This window comes from Theropithecus gelada, chromosome X (assembly GCF_003255815.1).
Source record: "Theropithecus gelada isolate Dixy chromosome X, Tgel_1.0, whole genome shotgun sequence".
Taxonomy (NCBI): domain Eukaryota; kingdom Metazoa; phylum Chordata; class Mammalia; order Primates; family Cercopithecidae; genus Theropithecus; species Theropithecus gelada.
The window spans coordinates 121,410,567-121,437,583 of NC_037689.1; the positions used below are offsets into that span (position 1 = coordinate 121,410,567).

Genomic DNA, 27,017 nt, shown 5'->3' on the forward strand with positions numbered 1-27,017 from the left:
TTTTTACTTTGCACTTCACATGACCTGATGTACGGTTTGAATTTGTTATAAATTCGTATTGATTTCATAATTGAAAAGTTTTAAAGTTCACACCTTCCCACACAAATATATATATCAACATAAGCAAATATATACCAATGGTACATACACATATTTATGCACATATATGTATTTATACATATCAGTGGTTTGTACTGTAAAATCCAGTATGATTCAGGTCAACTCAGCTGACAAAGCAGGCCTCTATTGGATACTCATGTTTCATTTTCTTGTATTGCTCTCTCCTAATGTAAGATAGTAAAAATAATATGTTACTAGTTGTCGTATATTTTTAGAAATTGTCCTAAGCTTCTTGATTATCAAATAATGTAGCAAACTTTTAACACATTTAGAATATCAGATTTGGGTACTTGCTTCAGTGGTAGCACATATACTAAAATTGGAACAATTCAAAGATTAGCATGGTGTTTTTTTGTTTGTTTGTTTGTTTTTGAGACGGAGTCTTACTCTGTCATCCAGGCTGGAGTGCAGTGGCACGATCTTGGCTCACTGCAGCCTCCGCCTCCTGGGTTCAAGTGACTCTCCTGCCTCAGGCTCCCAAGCAGCTAGGACTACAGGCACGCGCCACCATGCCCGGCTAATTTTTGTATTTTTAGTAGACACGGAGTTTCTCCATGTTGGCCAGGCTGATCTCGAACTCCTGACCTCAGGTGATGCACCGGCCTCAGCCTCCCAAAGTGCTGGGATTACAGGTGTGAGCTACCTCGCCCGGCCGGTCCCTTTTTTTGTGTGTATGTGTGTTTGTGTGAGACAGAATTTCGCTTTTGTTGTCCAGGCTGGAGTACAATGGTGCCATCTCGGCTCACTGCAACCTCCACCTCCTGGGTTCAAGTGATTCTTCTGCCTCAGCCTCCCAAGTAGCTGGGATTACAGGTGCCCACCACCACACCCGGCTGATTTGGTCCCGTTTTAAATAAGCAACAACAACAACAAAAATTTGACACCTGACGCTGTGGCTCATGCCTGTAATCCCAGCACTTTGGGAGGCCAAGGCGGGTGGATCACCTGAGGTCAGGAGTTCCAGCCTGGCCAACGTGGTGAAACCCCATCTCTACTAAAAGTAAAAAACTAGCCGGGTGTGGTGGTGTGCGTCTATAGTCCCAACTACACGGGAGGCTGAAGCAGGAGAACTGCTTGAACCCAGGAGGCAGAGGTTGCAGGGAGCCGAGATCGCACCACTGTACTCCAGCCTGGGTGACAAGAGCGCACCTTTGTCTCAAAAAAAAAAAAAAAAAAAAAGAAATTGATACAATGAAAATATCTGCAGCCTGGGCAACATGGCGCAGCCCTCTCTCTAATAAAAATACAAAAATTAGCCGGGCGTGCTGGCTTGTGCCTGTAGTCCCAGCTACTTTGGGGAGTTGAAGCAGGAGGATCACCTGAGCCTTGGGAGGTGGAGGCTGCAGTGAGCCATGATTGGGCCACTGTACTCCAGCCTGGGCAACAGAGTGAGACCCTGTCTCAAACAAAACAAACAAACAAATCAGAATTGTAGACTCTTTGTAGGTAAGAATATATGTTTTTTTTAAAAAGTGAAGACTAGGGCCAAGTACGGTGGCTTTCACCTGTAATCCCAGCACTTTGGGAGGCTGAGGTGGGCAGATCACCTGAGGTCAGGAGTTCAAGACCAGCCTGGCTAGCATGGCGAAATCCCATCTCTACTAAAAATACAAAAATTAGCTGGGTGTGGCGGTGCACCCCTCTAGTCCCAGCTACTTGGGAGGCTGAGGCAGGAGAATCACTTGAGCCCATGAGGCAGAGGTCGCTGTGAGCTGAGAATGGAACATTGAATTCCAGCCTGGGCCGCAGAGTGAGACTCTGCCTCAAAAACAGATAAATAAAAATAACATAAAATAAAAAGTTAAGACTAAAACAGTTTGCAGTGATTAGGAGTTCAGCTGTCTAGTTTTGTTTTTGTTTTTGTTTTGAGATGGAGTTTCGTTCTTGTTGCCCAGGCTAGAGTGCAATGGTGTGATCTTGGCTCACCTCAACCTCTGCCTCCTGGGTTCAAGCAGTTTTCCTGCCTCAGCCTCCCAAGTAGCTGGGATTACAGACATGCACCACCACACCCGGCTAATTTTGTATTTTTAGTAGACACGGGGTTTCTCCATGTTGGTCAGGTTGGTCTCGAACTCCCGACCTCAGGTGAAAAAGTGCTGGGATTACATGCGTGAGTCACCGCGCTCGGCCCAGCTGTCTAGTTTTTAGAAGTAGATTAAGACTCAAAAAAATATATCACCCATTGTAATATATCTGATTATTAGCAAAGCTTGGACTAGAGTCTAGGTTCTAGTCTAGTGGCCCTTGTACTATACCTGTAATTTTATTGCCTTCTAGTGCATTGGATGATTCCAACTAGGCTAACAAAGTGATAATATCTAAAGGTTAGCCAGGACCATTTCAATAGGTAAGAATTATTATTTTTTTCTTTGGTTTTTATTTTATTTTGTCTTCCTTTTTTTTTTTTTTCCATTTTCAGGAAGTGAGCAGTTTCTCAAAATTATTATAATTGATGGACCAGCTAATTTGTATAGTGCTTAAAATATTTTAGTAACAAAAATTTTACTAAATAAATTTACTAATTTAGTAAATAAATGTTCTCCTTTTACTTCATTATAAACATTAATTTCTTTAGTAAATCCTGTATTTATGTTGTAAATGCTTAGAGATACCAAATGTAAAATAATAATGTTTCACTGTTTTTGTTTGGTCTAATGTTTAAGTCTGGTAGCTAGTATTAGCAGAGAGCAAAACCCACAGTTTATGAAATAAACATTCATTGAGCACTTTATGTGTTCCAGGCATTGTAGTATGTGGTATGATTCCAAGAATAAGTATGTCAAAAAAAAAAACCAAAACGCCTTTCTTCTTCTTTTTTTTTTTTTTTTTTTTTTTTTTAGACAGACAGAGTCTGGCTCTGTTGCCCAGGCTGGAGTGTAGTAGCGCGATCTTGGCTCACTGCAAGCACTGCCTCCCGGGTTCATGCCATTCTCCTGCCTCGGCCTCCCAAGTAGCTGGGACTACAGGCACCCACCACCACACCCGGCTAATTGTGTGTGTGTGTGTGTGTGTTTAGTAAAGACCATGTTTCATCGTGTTAGCCAGGATGGTCTGCTTCCCCTGACTTTGTGATCCGCCCACCTTGGCCTCCCAAAGTGGTGGGATTACAGCTGTGAGCCACCACACCAGGCCTCCTTTCTTCTTTTTTTTTTTGCTTTGTTTTTATTTTGCTTTTGTGTCTTTGTTTTTCCATTGTTCTTTTGCGACTGGGAGATTATCATGAGCTGTCAATTCTCAAGCTTTATCTCTGTGAGATAATCTGTTAATAGTATTATAAAATGTAACCTGTTAGCACTATTAAAGGGCATTGTGTGAGTAGATATGAGGAGACAGAAACAGTAGTGATAAGATAAAAAATACTTAAGAATTTAACAAATACTATTTCTTTTTTTTTTTTTTTAGACGGAGTCTCACTCTGTCCCCCAGGCTGGAGTGCAGTGGCACGATCTCGGCTCACTGCAAGCCCCGCCTCCCAGGTTCACGCCATTCTCCTGCCTCATCCTCCCGAGTAGCTGGGACTATAGGCACCCACCACCGTGCCCACCACCACGCCCGGCTAATTTTTTTTATTTTTATAGAGACGGGTTTCACCATGTTAGCCAGGATGGTCTCAATCTCCTGACCTCGTGATCCGCCCGCCTCGGCCTCCCTAGTGCTGGGATTACAGGCGTGAGCCACCATTCCCTGCTCAAATACTGTTTCTGTATCTTAGAGGTCATGTGCTACAGTGTTTGGAAAGAGTCCTGGGTTGGGTACCACAGTACCTAGATTATTGACTTTGTTTCCAATTAGCCGTGGGATTGTGCATGTCAGTGACCCCATCTTTCTTTACATTTTCACATTTTTGATATGTTATTTGATGTGTTGAATTTAAAACATAAAAGGGTATTTTGAATATTTTATTTATTTATTTTTGAGACATTGTCTTGTTGTGTCACCCAGGCTGGAGTTCAGTGCATGATCCCAGCTGACTGCAACCTCCACCTCCTGGGTTCAAGTGATTCTGGTGACTCAGCCTCCCAAATAACTGGGATTACAGGCGTGTGCTACCACAGCTGGCTAATTTTTTTTTTTTTTAATGTTTTTTTTTCCCCTGAGACGGAGTCTTGCTCTGTCGCCTAGAGCTGGAGTGCAGTGGCACGATCTCGGTTCACTGCTGCCTCCGCCTCCGGGTTCAGGCAATTCTCCTGCCTCAGCCTCCCGAGTAGCTGGGATTATGGGTGCACGCCACCACAACTGGCTAATTTTTGTATTTTTAGTAGAGATGGGGTTTCACCATGTTAGCCAGGCTGGTCTCGAACTCCTGACCTCATGATCCACCCGCCTCATCCTCTCAAAGTGCTGGGATTATAGGCGTGAGCCACCGCACGCAGCCTTTTTTGTATTTTAAGTAGAGACTGGGTTTCACCATGTTGCCCAGGCTGGTCTTGAACTCCTGACCTCATATAATCTGCCCGCCTTGGCCTCTGAAAGTGCCGGGATTACAGGCGTGAGCCACTGCGCTGGCCTTTGAGTATTTTAAGTTATAAAAGCGATATGTGTTTAAACATATGTTTTTTTTAAACACATATCTCTCTCCTTTTTTTTTTTTTTTTTGAGACGGAGTCTTGCTCTGTTGCCCAGGCTGGAGTACAGTGGCATGATCTTGGCTCACTGAACTTCTGCCTCCCAGGTTCAAGCGATTCTTCTGCCTCAGCCTCCCAAGTTGCTGGGACTATAGGTGTGCTACCCTGCACGGCTCATTTTATTTTATGTATTTATTTATTTTTTTGAGACGGAGTCTCACTCCTGACCTCATGTGATCTGCCTACCTTGGCCTCCCAATATGCTGGGATTACAGGCGTGAGCCACCGTGCCTGGCCAGAGATAGGTGTTTATTATAGAAAATTTATGAAATAGAATAATTATGATCATATTGTCTACAGGTTGTTTTAATCTTTTTTCTCCCATTCAACATTCTATAGTTAACATTTCTGGCCGGGCGCGGTGGCTCAAGCCTGTAATCCCAGCACTTTGGGAGGCCGAGGCGGGTGGATCACGAGGTCAGGAGATCGAGACCATCCTGGCTAACATGGTGAAACCCCGTCTCTACTAAAAATACAAAAAACTAGCCGGGCGTGGTGGCGGGCGCCTGTAGTCCCAGCTACTCGGAGGCTGAGGCGGGAGAATGGCGTGAACCTGGGAGGCGGAGCTTGCAGTGAGCCGAGATCGCGCCACTGCACTCCAGCCTGGGTGACACAGCGCGAGACTCCGTCTCAAAAAAAAAAAAAAAAAAAAAAAAAAAACATTTCTTATGAAGTCGTTTTGTTTTGTTTTGTTTGATACAGACATGTGCCACCACACCCGGCTAATTTTTGTATTTTTAGTGGAGACAGGGTTTCACCATGTTGGCCAGGCTGGTCTTGAACTCCTGACCTTGTGATCCGCCCACCTTGGCCTCCCAAAGTGTTGGGATTACAGGCATGAGCCCCTGTACCCGCCCTTTGTTTTTGAGACAGAGTTTTGCTCTTGTTGCCCAGGCTGGAGCGCATTGGCACGATCTCAGCTCACTGCAACCTCTGCCTCCTGGGTTCAAGTGATTCTGCTGCCCCAGCCTCCCGAGTAGCTGAGATTACAGGTGCCTGCCACCACGTCCAGCTAATTTTTGCATTTTTAGTAGAGATGGGGTTTCACCATGTTGGCCAGGCTGGTCTCGAACTCCTGACCTCAGGTCATCCACCCGCCTCGGTCTCCCAAAGTCCCGGGATTACAGGCGTGAGCCACCGCGCCCGGCCTGAAGTCTTTCAAAATACATTTTTTATTTATCCAGTGTATTATTTTATACTGCACTTTCTTCATCTGTAAAGTAACAGGGCCAGGCGTGGTGACTCATACCTGTAAGCCCGGCACTTTGGGAGGCTGAGGTGGGAGGATTGTTTGATCCCAGGAGTTCGAGACCAGCCTGGGCAACATCGTGAGACCCCGTCTCTACCAATAATAAAAAATGTGATGTGATGGCATGCGCCTGTGAAGATGGCTTGAGCCCGGGAGGTCAAGGCGGCAATGAGCCATGAGGGCGCCACTGCATTCTAGCCTGAGTGCCAGAGTGAGGCCCTGTCTCAAAACAAACAAACAAGCAAACAAACAAACAAAAAAAACCCAGGGAGGTTGGGCTAAGGGCTAGTTGATTCCAAAGATTCAAAACCCATTCTAATAGTTTTTAAGCCTGATTATCTGAGATTTTGTCAAGGAAAAAAGTTCCATATAACAATCCCAGGCCAGGCATGGTGGCTCATGCCTTTAATTCCAGCACTTTGGGAGGCCGAGTCAGGGAGATCCCTTGAGCCCAGGAGTTCAAGACCAGTCTGGGCAAGATGGTAAAACGCCATCTGTACTAAAAATAGAAAAATTAACTGGGCATGGTTGTGCGTGTGCCTGTAATCCTAGCTACTCTGGAGGCTGAGGTGGGAGGATCACTTGAGCCCAGGAGGTGGAGGATGCAGTGAGCCAAGATCAGGGCACCCCATTCCACCTTGGGCGACAGAGCGAGACCCTATCTCAAAAAACAGAAACAGGAATTTGAGACCATATTTATGGGTTATTTATTTTATCTGCTCTGTATATGGTTAATAGATTATCCTTGATATGATAAAAACATACTTCTGTCCATTTTGCAGGACTTGGCATGGGCTTTTATTGTTTTAAATTATGATACCTTTGTAGCTCTGCTGTTTGATACATTTTGGGATTTGATTTTGGTATGATTTGGTACCCAGTCTTTGTTATGGATACACGTGATTCACCTTGTGATACAGTTTTATGTATTTTCGAGGATATGGGTCATAGTGAAAAGTCACGTTTACTTGTACAGACTGGGAATAGCTTGATCTCAGATGGTCAGAGGTTGAACTAAGTGGATTAAAGCTGATTTCTTAAACTGGACAAGGCTGGTACTATTGTGCATTCCCTGGTACTTATAAATACTTATATCATGGTTTGAAATTTTATTCTTATTTCTGTAATCATTTTATTCACCTTAAATACAGAAATACAGACATCTGGCTGGGTGCAGTGGCTCACACCTGAAATCCCAGCACTTTGGGAGGCCGAGGCAGGTGGATCACTTGAGGTCAGGAGTTCAAGACCAGCCTGACCAACAGGGCGAAACCCCATCTCTACTAAAAAAATACAAAAAAAAACCCCAAAAAACAAAAAACTAGGTCATGCCTCTGCAATCCCAGCTACTTAGGAGGCTGAGGCAGGAGAATCACTTGAGCCTGGGAGGTGGAGGTTGCAGTGAGCTGAGATCATGCCACTGTACTCCAGTCTGGGTAACAGAATGAGACTCCATCTCAAAAATAAAGAAAAAAAAAAAAAAGACATCTCAGTATATATTACCATGTGACTTAACCTTTCTGTGGTTCCAGCTAATTTTTTAGGCCTTGAAAGGGAAGGAAGCCTAACATTTTCTGCTACCTCATTGGACTGTCCCTTCTGCCAGTAATTCTTATAGTAATTTCCTTAGACCTATATTGGTCATAATCACTGGGTCCATGACCTTTGATGAGTAACAGTCAGAACCACTGTTTCCTCTTATTTCAGATGAGGCCTATGATATGTAGGTTAAATTAGATACCATATATGAAAACATTCTAAATTGTAAAGCACATTACATATGTTAGTTATTATCAAAGGTAACATCGTGAAAGAAGAGAAGATGAGCTATAGAATCACACAAGCCCATGCTTAAATTTTGACCTTACATTAAACCAAATAGGATTGATTTTTTTTTTTAATTGAGACAGAGTCTCGCTCTGTCGCCCAGGCTGGAGTGCAGTGGTGCGATCTCAGCTCATTGCAACCTCTGCCGCCCAGGTTAAAGTGATTCTTGTGCCTCAGCCTCCTGAGTAGCTGGGACTACAGGCGCGTGCCACCATGCCCAGCTAAGTTTTTTGTATTTTTAGTAGAGACGGGGTTTTGCCATGTTGGCGAGGCTGGTCTTGAACCCCTGACTTCAGGTGGTCTGCCCACCTCGACCTCCCAAAGTGCTGGGGGTACAGGCTTGAGCCCCATTCCCGGCCAAGATTGAAAATTTTTAGTTTAAATTCAGCATGTTTAGTAGAGAAAGTACTTGTAGCTAAAATGATGGGATGAAGGAAAATGAAAATTAGTTTGTAGATAGCATTCGGGTACATGCGGACACTCATGAAATATGTTGTATCATTTAAATTCGGTTTGTAGCACTTAACTGTGGCACAGTTTCCTTTACTTTGTGCCATTAAAAAAAAATTAAAACCTAGACAGAAGAGAAACATACTAAATGTTTGAATATAGATAGCACTGTAGCTTTCAAATAGAGCTAAATATTTTTACTAAAGAAAGAAAAGATATGGGCTCTTATCCATAACTTGTTTGATCAGCCTGGGCAATATAGTGAGACCTTGTCTCTATAAAAAATTTAAAAATTAGCTGAGTGTGCTGGCGCCTGCCTGGAGTCCAGCTCCTTGGGAGGCTGAGGTGGTAGGATTGCTTGAAATTGCAAGGCAGGGGCTGCAGTAAGCCGAGATTGTGACACTGCACTCCAGTCTGGGCGATAGAGCAAGACCCTGTCCCAGAAAAAAAAAAAAAAAAAAGTTGTTTAAGTACTTGCTTGAGATCCCAACATGATCATGGAATAGAATACTTCATTCTGAGGTTAGAAGATCACTTGAGGCCAGGAGTTCAAGACCAGCTTGAGCAACATAGTAAGACCCCATCTCTTTTTGTGTGTGCGTGTGTGTGTGTGAGGGAGTCGGAGTTGTTAGCTAGGCTGCTGGAGTACAGTGGCACGATCTGGGCTCACTGCAACCTCCGCCTCCCAGGTTCAAGCGATTCTCCTGCCTTAGCCTCCCAGGTAGTTGGATTACAGGCATATGCCACCATGCCCAGCTAATTTTTGTATTTTTAGTAGACCGGGTTTCACCATGTTGGCCAGGCTGGTCTTAAACTCCTGACCAAGTGATCCACCCACCTCAGCCTCCCAAAGTGCTGGGATTACAGGCGTGAGCCACCACGCCCAGCCCAGTCGAGACCCCATCTCTCTTTTTTTTTTTTTTGAGACGGAGTCTCGCTCTGTCGCCCAGGCTGGAGTGCAGTGGCCGGATCTCAGCTCACTGCAAGCTCTGCCTCCCGGGTTCACGCCAGTCTCCTGCCTCAGCCTCCCAAGTAGCTGGGACTACAGGCGCCGCCACCACGCCCGGCTAGTTTTTTGTATTTTTGTAGAGATGGGGTTTCACCGTGTTAGCCAGGATGGTCTCGATCTCCTGACCTCGTGATCCGCCCGTCTCGGCCTCCCAAAGTGCTGGGATTACAGGCTTGAGCCACCGTGCCCGGCCGAGACCCCATCTCTTAAAGACGAGACACCAAGCCCAGTCGAGACCCCATCTCTTAAAGAAAAGAAAAGAATACTTCATTCTGAGAAATGTCTAGGGATAGGTATTACCTGCTTATGAAGTCATCCATGGAACCATCTGATTGTATGAACTACGTTCTAATCACTGTGTCAGAATAAGTTATCTGCACAAAGTATCAGAGTACAGTAAGTTCCAGTTCTATGCCACTAATCAGCTCTATGGCCTTAGTAAATCATTTACCTTCCTTACGTCTTAGTTTCTTTCTCTTTCTTTCTTTCTTTTTTTGTTTTTGTTTTTTGTTTGTTTTGTTTTTTTGAGACAGGATCTGGCTCTGTCAGCCCAGGCTGGAGTGGCCAGGCTCAACTGATCCTCCCACCTCATCCTCCTGAGTAGCTCGAGCCACCATGCCTTCGTTTTTTTGTTTTTTTTTTTTTGGAGTGACTGGGTCTCCCTATGTTTCCCAAGCTGATTAGTTTCTTTATCTGTAAAGTAAGATAATGATTTTTATTATCCTGCCCAGCAAGACATAGTTATTATGAACAATTTTTGCTCGTGTCTACAAAATATAATGATGGCCGGGTGCGGTGGCTCATACCTGTAATCCTAGCACTTTGGGAGAATGAGGCGGGAGGATTACAAGATCAGGAGATCGAGACCATCCTGGCCAACATGGTGAAACCCTGTCTCTACTAAAAATACAAAAATTAGCTGGGTATGGTGGCATGTGCCTGTAATCCCAGCTACTCGGGAGGCTGAGACACGAGAATTGTTTGAACCCAGGAGGTGGAGGTTGCAGTGAGCCGAGATCGTGCCACTGCACTCCAGCCTGGTGAGAGTGAGACTCCGTCTCAAAATAATAATAATAATAATAATAATAATGATTATACTTTTTAGTATACTTGATTCTGAGCTGCTCTTTTTGTAAAAATCATTTTAGGGAAGTTTTTGCCCAAAGTTCGTGGAGACTTCTTTCTTTTTACCAGGTCCCAAAGTCATTGTTAATTTTTTTTTTTTTTTTTTTGAGACTGAGTCTGGCTCTGTCGCCCAGGCTGGAGTGCGGTGGCCGGATCTCAGCTCACTGCAAGCTCCGCCTCCCGGGTTCACGCCATTCTCCTGCCTCAGCCTCCCGAGTAGCTGGGACCACAGGCGCCCGCCACTTCGCCCGGCTAGTTTTTGTATTTTTTAGTAGAGACGGGGTTTCACCGTGTTAGCCAGGATGGTCTCGATCTCCTGACCTCGTGATCCGCCCGTCTCGGCCTCCCAAAGTGCTGGGATTACAGGCTTGAGCCACCGCGCCCGGCCGTCATTGTTAATTTTTACAAGGCAGTGGATGAACAGTTCATAACTCCAAAGAGATATCACTCAGAAAAATTTTTCCACAAGAAGTCCTTTTTTTTTTTTTTTTTTTTTTTTTTTTTTTTTGGACACTGTTTTCTTTCTTATCAATTCCTTTTTTTTTTTTTTTTTTTTTTTTTTTTTTTTTTTTTTTTTTTGAGGCGGAGTCTTCACTCTGTCCCCCAGGCTGGAGTGCAGTGGCACCATCTCGGCTCACTGCAAGCTCCGCCTCCCGGGTTCGCGCCATTCTCCTGCCTCAGCCTCCCAAGTAGCTGGGACTACAGGCGCCCGCCACCGCGCCCGGCTAATTTTTTTTGTATTTTAGTAGAGACGGGGTTTCACCTTGTTAGCCAGGATGGTCTCGATCTCCTGACCTCGTGATCCGCCCGCCTCGGCCTCCCAAAGTGCAGGGATTACAGGCGTGAGCCACCGCGCCCGGCCTAAGTCCTTTTATTTTCAATTCAAGTTAACAATAAGTTGGCCCGGCACGTTGGCTCACGCCTGTAATCCCAGCACTTTGTGAGGCTGAGGCGGGTGGATCACCTGAAGTCAGGAGTTCGAGAACAGCCTGGCCAACATGGCGAAACCCCGTCTCTACTAAAAATACAAAAATTAGCCGGGCATGGTGGTGCGCCCCTGTAGTCTCGCTACTCAAGAGGCTAAGGCAGGAGAATCACTTGAACTCAGGAGGTGGAGGTTGCAGAGAGCCAAGATAGCACCACTGCACTCCAGTCTGGGTGACAGAGCAAGACTCCATCACAAAAAAAAGAAACCCAATAAGTAGCAATCAGGTATCCACCTGTGTTTCTCAGCCCTTCTCTGCTACTGCTGGTTTACTGCCACTCAAGCAATGGACCAAAAGGCATTTGTTTCTGGCCAGCCACCATGAACATGACCTGATCACTGCTTTTATCTCTGTGACTTGACCTGTATCCCTCTCTCTCTTTTTCTTTTCTTTTCTTTTCTTTTTTTTTTTTTTTTTTGGAGATAGTTTTTCATTCTGTCTCCCAGAGTGGAGTGCATTGGCACAATCATAGCTCACTGCAGACTCTACTTCCCAGGCTCAGGCAGTCCTTCCACCTCAGCTTCCCAAGTAGCTGGGACTACAGGCGTGTGCAGACTATAGGCATGTGCAACCATGCCCAACTAATTTTTATTTTTATTTATTTATTCATTTTAGATGGAATTTTGCTGTTACTGCCCAGGCTGGAGTGCAGTGGCGCAATCTCGGCTCACCGCAACCTCGGCCTCCCGAGTTCAAGCGATTCTTTTGCCTCAGCCTTCCTGAGTAGCTGGCATTACAGGCATGTGCCAGCACGCCCGGCTAATTTTGTGTTTTTAGTAGAGACGGTATTTCTTCATGTTGGTCAGGCTGGTCTCGAACTCCCGACCTCAGATGATCCGCCTGTCTCAGCCTCCCCAAGTGCTGGGATTACAGGCGTGAGCCACCACGGCTGGCCTAATTTTTATTTTTATTTTTTGTAAAGACGGGGTCTCACCATGTTGCTCAGCCTGGCCTCGAACACCTGGGCTCAAGCAGTCCGCCTGCCTTGACCTCCCAAAGTGCTGGGAATACAGGCATGAGCCACCATGTCTGGCCCTCTCTCTTTTTTGAAACCTGATGATCGCCAGGCACGGTGGCTCACGCCTGTAATCCCAGCACTTTGGGAGGCCAAGGCAGGCAGATCACTTGAGATGAGGAGTTTGAGACCAGCCTGGCCAACATGATGAAACGCTGTCTCTACTAAAAATACAAAAATCAGCCAGGCATCGTGGTGGCACACACATGTAATCCCAGCACTTTGGGAGGCTGAGGCAGGTGGATCACTTGAGGTGAGGAATTTTGAGCCCAGCCTGGCCAACATGGTGAAACTTTGTCTCTACTAAAAATACAAAAAAAAAAAAAAAAAATTAGCTGGGCCTGGTGGTGCATGCCTGTAATCCCAGCTACTTGGGAAGCTGAGGCAGAAGAATTGCTTGAACCTGGAAGGCAGAGGTTGTAGTGAACCCAAATCGCGCCACTGCACTCCAGCCTGGGCGACAGAGCGAGAGTCCGTCTGAAACAAACAAACAAACAAAACCACAAAGAAACCTGAAGAAAAAAAACCCCAAAAAACCTAGTGGGTTGCTCAGAGGCAGTTACCTGTGTAACAAACTGGCAGAAATTCTCAGGATAGGCAAAAAGATAAGAACCAAAGAACATATCCTTCTCTAAGTCATAAAAATTATTTTCTGTGAATGAAAAGCCAAAACTTTGCATTACCAGGCCCTGCTATTGATAGTTTACTTGGCCAGTGTATTCACAGATGGAGGAAGCATTGTCACATGGCAAATAACCAGATTATGCCCATAGTCTGGTTGGCAGGATTGTACAAGGGTGCCTGACTAATCAAGAGTCCACCTGCTTGTTTCTTTTCATTAGAATCTAATATATTTGCTGTATAGAATTTAGAAAGTTAAGAAAAGCACAAACAAAAGAATTTAATCTCACTGCTCAGAGATAACCACAGCAGAATTTTGATATGTAATTTAGCCTGTCTTTATATATCTGTATCTTTTATAATTTGGGTTATATAATACAGCATTATTTTGTAACCAGCTTTTTCCACTTAATACAACATCATGGTGCTTGCTTCGGCAGTAAATATACTAAAATTGGAATGATACAGAGAAGGTTAACATGGCCCCTGTATAATATATATATTTTTAAAATACATCCTGAACATGAATTTTTAATGGTTGCCTGGTGGCCCATATTACCATAGTATTGTCGTCTTTTGTTAGATATTGAGTTGTTTTGTTTTAGTAGATAGCACTTTATGGAACATCCTTATATACATTAATAATGAAATGATTGGAGTTGTTTTTTTTTTTTTTTTTTGAGATGGCGTCTCGCTCTGTTGCCCAGGCTTGAATGCAGTGGCGCAATCTCGGCTCACTGCAACCTCCACCTTCCGGGTTCAAACAGTTCTCCTGCCTCAGTCTCCTGAGTAGCTGGGACTACAGGTGTGTGTCACCACCCCCAGCTAATTCTTGTATTTTTTGTGTGTATGTGGAGCCTAGGTTTTGCCATGTTGGCCAGGCTGGTGTCGAATTCCTGACCTCAAGTGATCCACCCGCCTTAGCCCCCAAAGTGCTGGGATTACAGGCATGAGCCACTGTGCCTGGCTGATCAGGGATTTTCTTTTTTGTTTTGGCGGGGATTAGGGGAGGAGTTTCGCTGTTGTTTTCCAGGCTGGCATGCGATGGCGCGATCTTGGCTCACTGCAGCCTCTGCCTCCCGGGTTCAGGTGATTCTCCTGCCTCAGCCTCCCGAGTAGCTGGGATTACAGGCACGCACCACCACGCCTGGCTAATTTTTTGTATTTTTAGTAGAGTCGGGGTTTCACCGTGGCCAGACTGGTCTTGAACTCCTGACCTCAGGTGATCCGCCTGCCTCGGCCTCCCGGAGTGCTGGGATTACAGGCGAAAGCCACCGCGCCTGGCCTGATCAGGGATTTATTTATTTATTTTTTATTATTTTTTTTTTTGAGCATGTGTTTAGAACTAGAATGAGTGGTTCAAGAGATTATCATATATTTAAGACTTTTAGAACATATATTGCCAGATTACCTTCCAGAAAAGATGTACCAGTTTTTAGTTCTAACAGACAGATGCCTCTTGCTCCATACTCTCGTGCCACTGCGTTTTCATTGTTGGTAGTAGTGTTGACCTTTGCCAAACAGGGTAAAAATGTTATCTTTTAAAGTGTTTATTTCTTTGATTATTAATGAGGTTTAACATTGTTGCATATGTTTGTTGACCATTAATATTTCCCACTTGTAAATTTGCCTGTTTTCTATCAACGTATTAATCTTTTTCTTACAGTTTTTTTTTTTTCTTTTTTTTGAGACGGAGTCTCGCTCTGTCGCCCAGGCTGGAGTGCAATGGCACCATTTTGGTTCACTGCAACCTCTGCCTCCCAGGTTCAAGCGATTCCCCTGCCTCAACCTCCCGAGTCGCTGCGATTACAGGCATGCGCCACCACGCCCTACTAATTTTTGTATTTTTAGTAGAGATGGTGTTTCATCATGTTGGCCAGGCTGGTCTTGAACTCCCGAATTCAAGCGATCCACCCACCTCATCCTCCCAAAGTGTTGGAGTTACAGGTGTGAGCCACTGCGCCCGGCCTTCTTATAGATTTAGAAGTGTATTCATACTACTTTTTTTAAAGACAGTGTCTTGACCTGTTGTACAGGCTGAAGTGCAGTGACGCAGTCACAGCTCACTGTAACCTGTAATTCCTTGGCCTGTGTTGCCCAGTGTGGTCTTAAATTCCTGGGCTCAAGTGATTCTCCCGCCTTAACCTCCCAAAGTGTTGGGATTACAGGGGTGAGCCACCGCATATGGCCTCGTGCTGCTTTTTTTTTTTCCAATTACTTTAGTCAAATGCTTCTTCTTAAGACTATTACTAGTCAAAAACAAAATAGATTAAATGGAGGTAGTGACAGGACACTGTCCTGTTTGAAGCCATCTATTATTGGTGCGAAAAGCCAACATTACATGAGTAGGTTTAGATAGAAGGTCATTCACTCCAACATTGTTCATAATGGTAAAAAACTAGTCAAACAGTCCTTCACGCCTATAATCACAACACTTTGGGAGGCCAAGTCAGGAGTATCACTTGAGTCCAGGAATTCCAGACCAGCCTGAACAGCGTAGAGAAACCACATCTCTAAGAAAACTTTTTAAAATTAGCGGGGTCGGCCGGGCGCGGTGGCTCAAGCCTGTAATCCCAGCACTTTGGGAGGCCGAGACGGGTGGATCACGAGGTCAGGAGATCGAGACCATCCTGGCCAACGCGGTGAAACCCCGTCTCTACTAAAAAATACAAAAAACTAGCCGGGCGAGGTGGCTGGCGCCTGTAGTCCCAGCTGCTCTGGAGGCTGAGGCAGGAGAATGGCGTGAACCCGGGAGGCGGAGCTTGCAGTGAGCTGAGATTCGGCCACTGCACTCCAGCCTGGGCGGCAGAGCGAGACTCCGTCTCAAAAAAAAAAAAAAAAAAAATTAGCGGGGCATGGTGGCATGTGGCTATAGTCCCAGCTATTCAGGAGGCTGAGGTGGAAGGATTGCTTCAGCCCAGGAGGTCAAGGTTACAATGAGCTATGATCACACCACTGCACTCCAACTCGGGCAACAGAGCAAGGCCTTGTCTTTAAAAAAATAATAATAATACATTTTTAAAATAAAAAGGAAAATAATATGGGTAAACTCTACCCGTAAGTGGTAAATACCACATATTTCTATCAATGATAGGCAGTCTTCCTAGAATAATCCCATTGAAGAAAATCCAAAATCGTTGTATGAAAAAATACACAGGTTTGTTCCATGTGTAAAAATCTTTTAATCATGGTACATTTTTTATCAAAAACATTCACACTACTTGAATACATTAGAAGAGTACAAAAGCATTCCAATGTACATATAGACACACTAAACAAAGGGAATGCTTTCTAGTGAAATTAGAAATAAATACAAGAATGTTAAGGGAGAGAATCTCATATTACCAGAGTCAGTGAAATTAACTGCTTTATTTTTATTATTATTATTTTTTGAGACAGTTTTGCTCTGTCTCAAAGACAGCTCTGTCACCCAGGCTGGAGTACAGAGGTGCAATCTCGGCTCACTGCAACTCCTGTCTTCCGGGTTCAAGTAATTCTCATAGTTCAGCCTCCTGAGTAGCTGGGATTACAGCCATGCACCACCACGCCTGACTACTTTTTGTATTTTTAGTAGAGATAGGGTTTTTACTATGTTGGCCAGGCTGATTTCGAACTCCTGACCTCAAGTAATCCACCTGCCTCAGCCTCCCAAAGTGCTGGGATTACAGGCATGAGCCACCACACCCGGCCATTAAGTGCTTTTTACAGCATAAATTATACCTGTTTGGAATTAGTTTTTAAATATATAAGCTGTAGGATGGACAAACACCAATGTGAACAACTATCAAACAGAATTTTGTAATTCAGGAACATAGCTTCAAGTGCTTCATAACATGGAAAGCAACTCCTAAAAATAGTAATTGGCTTAATTTCTTAAAAGTTAGAAAAAGCATTCCAGAAAGTGATTTGTTACAATTAGCAACAGAAGAACAACATTAGAAATAATACTGGAAACATAAGAACTGAGGTCCTCCAGTACCAAGAGATAGAATCAAACTTTTTCTCATTAGAATTTTAAAGAATATAGCTGCGCGCGGTGGCTCATGCCTGTAATGCCAACACTTTGGGAGGCCAAGGTGGGTGGATCACGAAGTCAGGAGATCAAGACCATCCTGGCTAACACGGTGAAACCCTGTCTCTACTAAAAATACAAAAAAATTAACCGGGCGTGGTGGCAGGTGCCTGTAGTCCCAGTGACTGAGGCAGAAGAATGGTGTGAACCCGGGAGGCGGAGCTTGCGGTGAGCCGAGATCACGCCACTGCACTCCAGCCTGGGAGTGAGACTCCATCTCAAAAAAAAAAAAAAAGAATTTAAAAAATATAGTTAAAGGAAAAATTCACTGGGCTCTGTGAAACAGGTTAAATATGTAACCACTTCAAACAGAAATGACTTAGTCCTCTCATGTGGTTCTGAAAATGTACTAACATCCCATTTTCCATATCAAAAGCACATAATTTCATTAGCAGAAGCCCCATTGTTTTATACTTAAAATCACCTCTGATCCTCCAAAGTTTATGCAGTTACCAAACTACTATTTTAATAACATTTTGACAGCTTTATTAAGATATAATTTATATACCATAAGATCCATTTAAAGTATATAGTTCAGTGGCTTTTAGTGTATGCAGAGTTGTGCAACTGTCACCACAATCTAAATTTAGAACATTTTCATTACTCCAGAAACAACCCCAGTAACCATTTATAGTCACTTCCTATTCCCTCCCCCGCCCAGCCCTAGGCAACCACTAATCTACTTTCTGTTTCTATTTATTTTAATAGCATTTCAAACTTGTAATATTATTGTTCTCATGCCTATTCTAGGTCGTTGGCTCAGAGGTTTAAAAGCTCTTAAACTACCCAAATTTACAAGTCCTATGACATCCTCATTCAGAAAACATTCAAATGATGGTTTCATGATGTTATGATAGTTACATCTTCTAAGAGTTTTTGATCTGGAGCATGTGTTTCAAATTCTGTTTGTACTACTACTAAACTCACTTAATTAGAAGAAGTAAAATCATTCTGTCGAGACTCAAAAGTGAGTTTGTTCTGTTTGTGTTAACGATTCCAGGCTTTTGATGGTAGGAATGGCTTTAGCAGTCTTCTGTGGCACACCATGATCTTTTTTTTTTTTTTTTTTTGAGACGGAGTCTCGTTCTGTCGCCCAGGCTGGAGTGCAGTGGCCAGATCTCCGCTCACTGCAAGCTCCGCCTCCCGGGTTCGCGCAATTCTCCTGCCTCAGCCTCCCGAGCAGCTGGGACTACAGGCGCCCGCCACCTCACCCGGCTTATTTTTTTGTATTTTTAGTAGAGACGGGGTTTCACCGTGTTAGCCAGGATGGTCTCGATCTCCTGACCTCGTGATCCACCCGTCTCGGCCTCCCAAAGTGCTGGGATTACAGGCTTGAGCCACCGCGCCCGGCCCATGATCTTAAACAGTAATGTCACCTTCCCCACTGTCTTCATCCTTTGGCTCAAAGTTTGGTTCAGTCTGCTGTGGATAGGCAAGAAGGCTATTATCAGCAGATTGGCTGGAGCTGCCAGAAGTCTGACTGTTCCCAGTAACATTATTCTCCTGGTTGCTGGTCTCACTGTTAGGATGAAGTGGCTGCTGTTTGCACTCATCATGTCTGTTTACTGGATTGAGACGCTTCCCTGAAGCTTATGTACCATCAACTTCTAAAAACTTCATCATTAACATTTCATAGTTCTGTGCTGTGAGCCAGGCCTGGAACAAGCCAGGATATAAAAGTTCCCTGGGATGCTCTCTAAGCCATGTGGTGTCTCCCTTAGGCTAAAACCATCTTGGATATAGAATCCTAGGGGATGCTTACTTCCTGGTAGAACATCCACATCTATGATTGAAGACACAGGTCTGAAGTCTTAGGGCATAGCAATGACTGGACATAACCTTTTTCTGTGGTTGACAAAACCACAGAAAGAGAGATTTTTTGTTTTTTTGAGACGGAGTCTCTCTCTGTCACCCAGGCTGGAGTGCAGTGGCTCGATCTCAGCTCACTGCAAGGTCCGCCTCCCAGGTTCACGCCATTCTCCTGCCTCAGCCTCACGAGTAGCTGGGACTACAGGCGCCCTCCACCACGCCTGGCTAATCTTTTGTATTTTTAGTAGAGACGGGGTTTCACCGTGTTAACCAGGATGGTCTTGATCTCCTGACCTCGTGATCTGCACGCCTCAGCCTCCCAAAGTGCTTGGGTTACAGGCGTGAGTCACTGCGCCCGGCCAGAAAGAGAGATTTTAAGTGACAATATTATTAAAGACATTCTGGAGAAAAAGATCACCTATAATCCCGTCACCTTAACATTTTCCCGATTTATTTAATATTACTTTCCGAGTCTTGTCTATAAGTATACATTTTCACACAGTGGCAGTCTGGCATGCATTCTACCTTATATCATTTTCCCCATTAAAATAGCCTTTGTTCTATGTATTTGAAAACATTGGCCGGACGCAGTGGCTCACGCCTGTAATCCCAGCACTTTGGGAGGCCGAGGCGCGGATCACGAGGTCAGGAGATCGAGACCATCCTAGCTAATACGGTGAAACCCCGTCTTTACTAAAAATACAAAACATTAGCTGGGCGTGGTGGCACGCGCCTGTTGTCCCAGCTACTCGGAAGGCTGAGGCAGGAGAATCCCTTGAACCTGGGAGGCGGAGGTTGCAGTGAGCCGGGATTGAGCCACTGCCCTCCAGCCTGGGTGACAGAACAAGACTCTGTCTCAAAAAAGAAAACCTTAAGGCTGGGCACGGTGGCTCACGCCTGTAATCCCAGCACTTTGGGAGGCCGAGGCGGACGGAGCACCTGAGGTCAGGAGTTCAAGACCAGCCTGACCAACATAGAGAAATCCCGTCTCTACTAAAAATACAAAATTAGCCGGGTGTGGTGGCGGGCGCCTGTAATCCCAGTCATTCAGGAGGCTGAGGTGGGAGAATCACTTGAGCCCGAGAGGCAGAGGTTGCAGTGAGCCAAGATCCTGCCATTGCACTCCAGCCTGGGCAACAAGAGAAACTCCGTCTCAAAAAAAAAAAGAAAACCCTAATAATAATTTTTTAAAAAAGCAACTGGGCACAGTGGTTCATGCCTGTAATCCCAGCACTTTGGAAGGTCGAGGCAGGTGGATCACCTGAGGTCAGCAGTTCAAGACCAGCCTGGCTAACATGTTGAAATCCTGTCTCTTCTAAAAATACAAAAATTAGCCAGGCGTGGTGGCGGGCACCTGTAATTCCAACTACTTGGGATACTGAGACAGGAGAATGGCTTGAACCTGGAAGGCGGAGGTTGCAGTGACCTGAGATCATGCCATTTCACTCCAGCCTGGGCAACAAGAGCAAAAAAATCTGTCTCAAAAAAAAAAAAAAAAAAAGGAGAAATAGAAACTTTTGTGTCATCTACAGACACCAGGGTTTTGTATGTGCCTTTGTCTCTGTATCCCCCACCTCCGCATTCCCACATTCTCGCTAGACTAGCTGTCAACCTCCTCTCCTTGGCACCTCCTGGTGGCTCTCTTTACACAGTTGACTGGACTAAATGTCTGTACGTACATGTATACTGTAAAACCTTACATATTACCATTGTAGAATCTCCCAAACCCTTCATTTAAACATGCACCATTGCTTGCTGGTCCTTTTTGTCCCATTTTTTGCTTCCATAGTGCTATTTTCCCAACTACCGTTACCCTTAAGATTCCTGACTGCCCAGCCCCTTTATACCAAAAGCTTTCTTTGACATTTTTCTCTTTCCATGCCTTCCTGCCTTTCCACATACCCAGTACAAAGCCTGAAGATGCTTTCACAGAGAAGCCTTAAATTATCCCAGCATACTTTATTGCACCCACACCTTTTCACTTCAAAAACCTTTTTGTCACCCTTGTCCAATATTCGTACCCTATTTTCTTCTATATTCTCAATTCTTCTGCTCCATATTTACTTGTTTTCTGTGGTATCATTTTCCCCTCCTCCATTTCACTTAGATCCTATATTTTTTTTACCCTATCTTATCCTTTTTGTTTGGTGCCTTCCTCCAAAGCCAAGGTTTCTGTCGTTCATCAGTCATCCTTCCACCTTTCACTCTTAAACTCTCTGGTAATTCTGTTTTTTCCTCCTTCTCAAAAAGCTCACACTCTGCTAATGTGTATATATTGTTCACTTGAGTGCTTCTAAATAAATATTTACTTTTCAAAAGAGTGAAATCTGAACTATTAGCATGGAAACAGCCTCTGGGAAGACAAGATCTCCTCTCAAAAGCTTCAAATTGAGATTCTCCTGCTCATGTTGAATGATGGTTTTATCTAATATTTTCTGAAATAGGGTGACTACTTGAACTACACAAAATTGTGAAATGAGAATATCTTTGATTTTATACTTTGTTTTTTCTTTTTTTGAGATGAAGTCTTACTCTGTCACCTAGGCTGGAGTGCAGTGGCACAATCTCGGCTCATTGCAACCTCTGCCTCCCAGGTTCAGGTGATTCTCGTCCCTTGGCCTCCCGAGTAGCTGGGATTACAGGCGTGTGCCACCATGCCTGGCTAATTTTTGCATTTTTTGGTAGAGATGGGGTTTCACCATGTTGGCCAGGCTGGTCTTGAACTCCTGACCTCAAGTGATCCACCCACCTTAGCCTCCCAAAGTGTTGGGATTACAGGCATGAGCCACTGTGCCTGACCACTTACATCTATTTTGATTGACTTGAAATAAAATTTAACACCCCAGGGAAGGCAATTCTCATGTGTTTTGAATTATACTGAGCATTAATTCTTCAGGATAATTATAGACTTGGAAATGTTTAATCCAGTCTCCTAGTCCATGCTGAAGCTCCTTTAAGTGATAGGAGGAACTCATAATCTACAAAGCAACCCAATCCATTTGTTGCTATATCAATTGTTATAAAGCTCATCCTTGGGTTAAAATCAGCTGTTTATAGTTGTATTTAATGACCTTAATTCTGCCCTCAAGCTATACAAAATGTGGATCTCTTTTCTACATGATAACCTTTTAGATATCAGTCTATCCTCCCTACCCTTCCCCTCACAATTTTTCCACCCTTTGCGATAAATATCCTTTGCTATTCTATTTCTCATATGATACCATTTTTATCATCCCAATTGCTCCCTAAGGACATTAAACTTTGTTAATGTCCCTTCCAAAATGTATTTGGAACTGGAAATAATATCCCTTGGTAGCTGAATTGGATCTGGATGTTGCACATCTGGACACTAATGCAGCCTGAAGTTGCTGTAAGTTTTTTAGTCAACTTGTAATGTTGGCTCATGATGAATTTGTAATTAATTAAAATTCCAAGGTTTAATCTGGAGGATTGCCTTTATGTGATTTTTTCTTAAACCAAGTCTCCATTTTCTTTTACTTATGCAACAGATTTTTTTTTTTTTTTTTTTGAGACGCTCGCTCTGTCACCCAGGCTGGGGTGCAGTGGCACAATCTCAGCTCACTGCAACCTCCACCTCCTGGGTTCAAGCAATTCTCCTGCCTCAGCCTCCCGAGTAGCTGCGATTATAGGAGTCTGCCACCACGCCTGGCTAATTTTCTTTGTTTCTTTTTTTTTTTTTTTTTTAAGTAGAGATGGGGTTTCTCCATGTTGGTCAGGCTGGTCTTGAACTTCTGACCTCAGGTGACCCACCCTCCTTGGCCTCACAAAGTCCCGGGATTATAGGCATGAGCCATTGCACCCGGCCCTTTTTTTTTTCTTTCTTTTTTTGAGATGGAGCCTCACTCTGTCACCCAGGATGGAGTGCAGTGACATGATCTTGGCTCACTGCAACCTCCGCTGCCCGGGTTCAAGGGATTCTTCTGTCTCAGCCTCCCGAGTAGCTGGGATTACAGGTACCTGCCACCACGCCTGGCTAATTTTTGTATTTTTAGTAGAGATAGGGGTTTCACCATGTTGGCCAGGCTGGTCTCAAACTCCTGACCTCAAGTTATCCGGCTGCCTTGGCCTCCCAAAGTGCTGAGATTATAGGCATGAGTCACCGCACCCGGCCTATGCACCAGATATTTTTAAAAAACCAGATGTAAGACTTTACACTTACCCCTATTAAATGTTATCTCATTAGCCTATCAGGTAGCTTTGGTTTTTTACTTTTATTTTATTTATTTATTTATTTTTTTGAGACAAGAGTTTCGCTCTTGTTGCCCAGGCTGGAATGCAATGGTGCGATCTCCGCTCACTGCAACCTCCGCCTCCTGGGTTCAAGTGATTCTCCTGCCTCAGCCTCCCAAGTAGCTGGGATTACAGGCATGTGCCACCACACCTGGCTAATTTTGTGTTTTTTATTTTTTTTTTTATTTTTATTTTTATTTTTTTTTTTTTGAGACGGAGTCTCGCTCTGCCGCCCAGGCTGGAGTGCAGTGGCCGGATCTCAGCTCACTGCAAGCTCCGCCTCCCGGGTTCACGCCATTCTCCTGCCTCAGCCTCCCGAGTAGTTGGGACTACAGGCGCCCGCCACCGCGCCCGACTAGTTTTTTGTATTTTTTTTAGTAGAGACGGGGTTTCACCGTGTTAGCCAGGATGGTCTCGATCTCCTGACCTCGTGATCCGCCCGTCTCGGCCTCCCAAAGTGCTGGGATTACAGGCTTGAGCCACCGCGCCCGGCAAATTTTGTGTTTTTTAGTAGAGACGGTTTCACCATGTTGGTCTAGCTGGTCTCGAACTCCCGACCTCAGGTGATTTGCCCACCTTGGCTTCCCAAAGTGCTGGGATTACAGGCGTGAGCCACTATGACCGGCTGGTTTTTTTTCTTAAGACTAGTCAAGTGCAGAGTGAGAAGAGGGAAAAGAGTAGAACAAGGGGTTTGATCAGCCTTGGTTTCTTTGAATCTTGATTTTTGTCATTCGGTTTATTATGCTGATTCAACAGAGGGCCTTGAAGCTAATGTTGGAATGTTTTCAGACATCTAGGAAATGATAATTCATCAAAAGTCATGGAGACTATTCCAAAAGTTTTATGCAGATATAACTCAGCTGTTGAGGTATGAGTTAATACCACTATAAGTTGACATGGCCAGGAAAGACAAGTCCATTGCCAGCTTGCTTTGTGTTGAACATTACTCCAAAAGAGATTAAATTCTAAGACATATTGTGTCAACATAAAGGCAAAAGAGCTGGCTAATTCTTCTCAAGAAATCAATGGCTCGACCTTTTGGCTCATGCCTGTAATCCCAGCATTTTGGGAGGCCGAGGCGGGGGATCACCTGAGGTCGGGAGTTCAAGACCAACCTGACCAACCTGGAGAAACCCCGTCTCTGCTAAAAAATACAAAATTAGCTGGGCATGGTGGTGCATGTCTGTAATCCCAGCTACTTGAGAGGTTGAGGCAGGAGAATCGCTTGAACCCAGGAGGCAGAGGTTGCAGTGAGCCAAGATCACGCCATTGCACTCCAGCCGGGGCAACAAGAACAAAACTCCATCTCAAAAAAAAAAAAAAAATCAATTAATGCACATATAATATAGAGACAGAGTCCTTGTTACCATTATTTTGCCTTTGACAAGTTTATATTGAGCACATTATCAGGCAATGTGGGAGATTCTGGAGAACCAGGTTTGCCTCATAGCTAGGGTTACCATATGCTCTAGTTTGCCTGGGGCAACCCTGATTTATGCCTGTTGTCCCAGTGTGATTATTGCTAGTGTGATTTTTCACTTTGAGAAGTGTCCAGGTTTGGAAGATAAATTATCTTGCTATCCTTCTCATAACCTAATGGGTTCTCTTTAGTATTTTATCTGGGTTAAAATTACACAGCTGTAATTTGGCAGCTCTAATAAGACTGCAACAATACTTATCTTCCATTTGAACAGATTGTTACTTGACCAAGGGGAAGTTTTGTTTTTTTTTTTTTTTTGAGGCGGAGTCTCGCTCTGCCGCCCAGGATGGAGTGCAGTGTTGCGATCTCGGCTCACTGCAAGCTCGGCCTCCTGGGTTCACGCCATTCTCCTGCCTCAGCCTCCCCAGCAGCTGGGACTATAGGCGCCCACAACCACGCCCGGCTAATTTTTTGTATTTTTAGGTGAGACGGGGTTTCACCCTGTTAGCCAGGATGGTCTCAATCTCCTGACCTCGTGATCCGCCCGCCTCGGCCTCCCAAAGTGCTGGGATTACAGGCATGAGCCACTGCGCCTGGCTACCAACGGCAGTTAATAGCAAAAGTAACTGCAGGGCACATGTATGTCATGGGCAAAAAAAAAAAAAAAAAAAAGCAATTAAGGTTTGCAGGTACTTAGAGTTTCTCCTGAGCCACTCTCTAGAGGGCAGTGTTACATATATATCTGTAATTATCCAGTTACAACAAAAAAGGGGATCTGGTTCATGCATGAAAATCAGAAATATTTCATACTCTTAAAGAACACATTGGAACCAATATTATGATTAAAACATATTTTGCTAAGCAAAGAAATATTAAAATTAATTCATTAACATTCTGAACATTTTTTAATTTGTAAAAACTGAACTTTGATGCCTTGAATATATAATGATTCATTATAACAATTACGCACAGACTTTAATAATCTGCATATTTTATGCTTCTTTCATGTTTTTCCTAATTAATGATTTGACATGGTTAATAATTATAATATATTCTGCATCACAGTTTACATATTTATGTAAAATAATCATTTAAAAATTATTAGTTTTATGCTGCCTGCTTAAATATTACTTTCCTCAAAAAGAGAAAACAAAAATGCTAGATTTTACTTTATGACTTGAATGATGTAATGTTAAACCCTAGTATTTAGAATTAGAATGTTTCTTAGCAGTTGTGTAGTTATTTTTATGTCATAAGTGATAATTTGTTAGCTCCTATAACAAAAGTCTATTGCTTGTGTTTCACATTTTGGATTTCCTAATATAATGTTCTCTTTTTAGAAAAGGTGGACAAGTCCTATTTTCAAGAGAAGATGACTTTTAACAGTTTTGAAGGATCTAAAACTTGTGTACCTGCAGACATCAATAAGGAAGAAGAATTTGTAGAAGAGTTTAATAGATTAAAAACTTTTGCAGATTTTCCAAGTAGTAGTCCTGTTTCAGCATCAACACTGGCACGAGCAGGGTTTCTTTATACTGGTGAAGGAGATACCGTGCGGTGCTTTAGTTGTCATGCAGCTGTAGATAGATGGCAATATGGAGACTCAGCAGTTGGAAGACACAGGAAAGTATCCCCAAATTGCAGATTTATCAATGGCTTTTATTTTGAAAATAGTGCCATGCAGTCTACAAATTCTGGTATCCAGAATGGTCAGCACAAAGTCGAAAACTATCTGGGAAGCAGAAATCATTTTGCCTTAGACAGGCCATCTGAGACACATGCAGACTATCTTTTGAGAACTGGGCAGGTTGTAGATATATCAGACACCATATACCCGAGGAACCCTGCCATGTATAGTGAAGAAGCTAGATTAAAGTCCTTTCAGAACTGGCCAGACTATGCTCACCTAACCCCAAGAGAGTTAGCAAGTGCTGGACTCTACTACACAGGTATTGGTGACCAAGTGCAGTGCTTTTGTTGTGGTGGAAAACTGAAAAATTGGGAACCTTGTGATCGTGCCTGGTCAGAACACAGGCGACACTTTCCTAATTGCTTCTTTGTTTTGGGCCGGAATCTTAATATTCGAAGTGAATCTGATGCTGTGAGTTCTGATAGGAATTTCCCAAATTCAACAAATCTTCCAAGAAATCCATCCATGGCAGATTATGAAGCACGGATCATTACTTTTGGGACATGGATATACTCAGTTAACAAGGAGCAGCTTGCAAGAGCTGGATTTTATGCTTTAGGTAAACTTTATTATAAAACCAATAAATAGCTTCCCAACTTTGCCAGGGCTCGTAAAAAGTAAATAGATGCCCTTAGCCCCCTGAACTGGTAAATATTTAGGTATAACTTGGCACGATTATATATATATCCGTATTATTCTGTGAACTCTTATGTTGAACCTGTAATGTAACTACTGAATTTATGTGAAA

At 43.8% G+C, this 27,017-nt stretch overlaps 1 protein-coding gene, 1 non-coding gene and 1 pseudogene across 3 annotated transcripts in view; 2 read left to right on the plus strand and 1 right to left on the minus strand.

The window, feature by feature from the left end:
• The window catches only part of XIAP (X-linked inhibitor of apoptosis), a 54,727-nt gene that overhangs the window by 1,768 nt on the left and 25,942 nt on the right, over positions 1-27,017 (plus strand). For both annotated transcript variants that reach the window (XM_025373520.1, XM_025373519.1), the window contains exon 2: positions 25,920-26,828. In XM_025373520.1, coding sequence (XP_025229305.1) covers positions 25,952-26,828 — 877 coding nt within the window. In that variant the 5' untranslated portion in view covers positions 25,920-25,951. The remainder of the gene's footprint in view (positions 1-25,919; positions 26,829-27,017) is intronic.
• Positions 13,456-13,558, plus strand: LOC112616698. The gene has a single exon (XR_003117732.1). It is a non-coding gene; the product is annotated as a U6 spliceosomal RNA (small nuclear RNA).
• LOC112615262 lies at positions 17,940-18,958 on the minus strand (annotated as a pseudogene).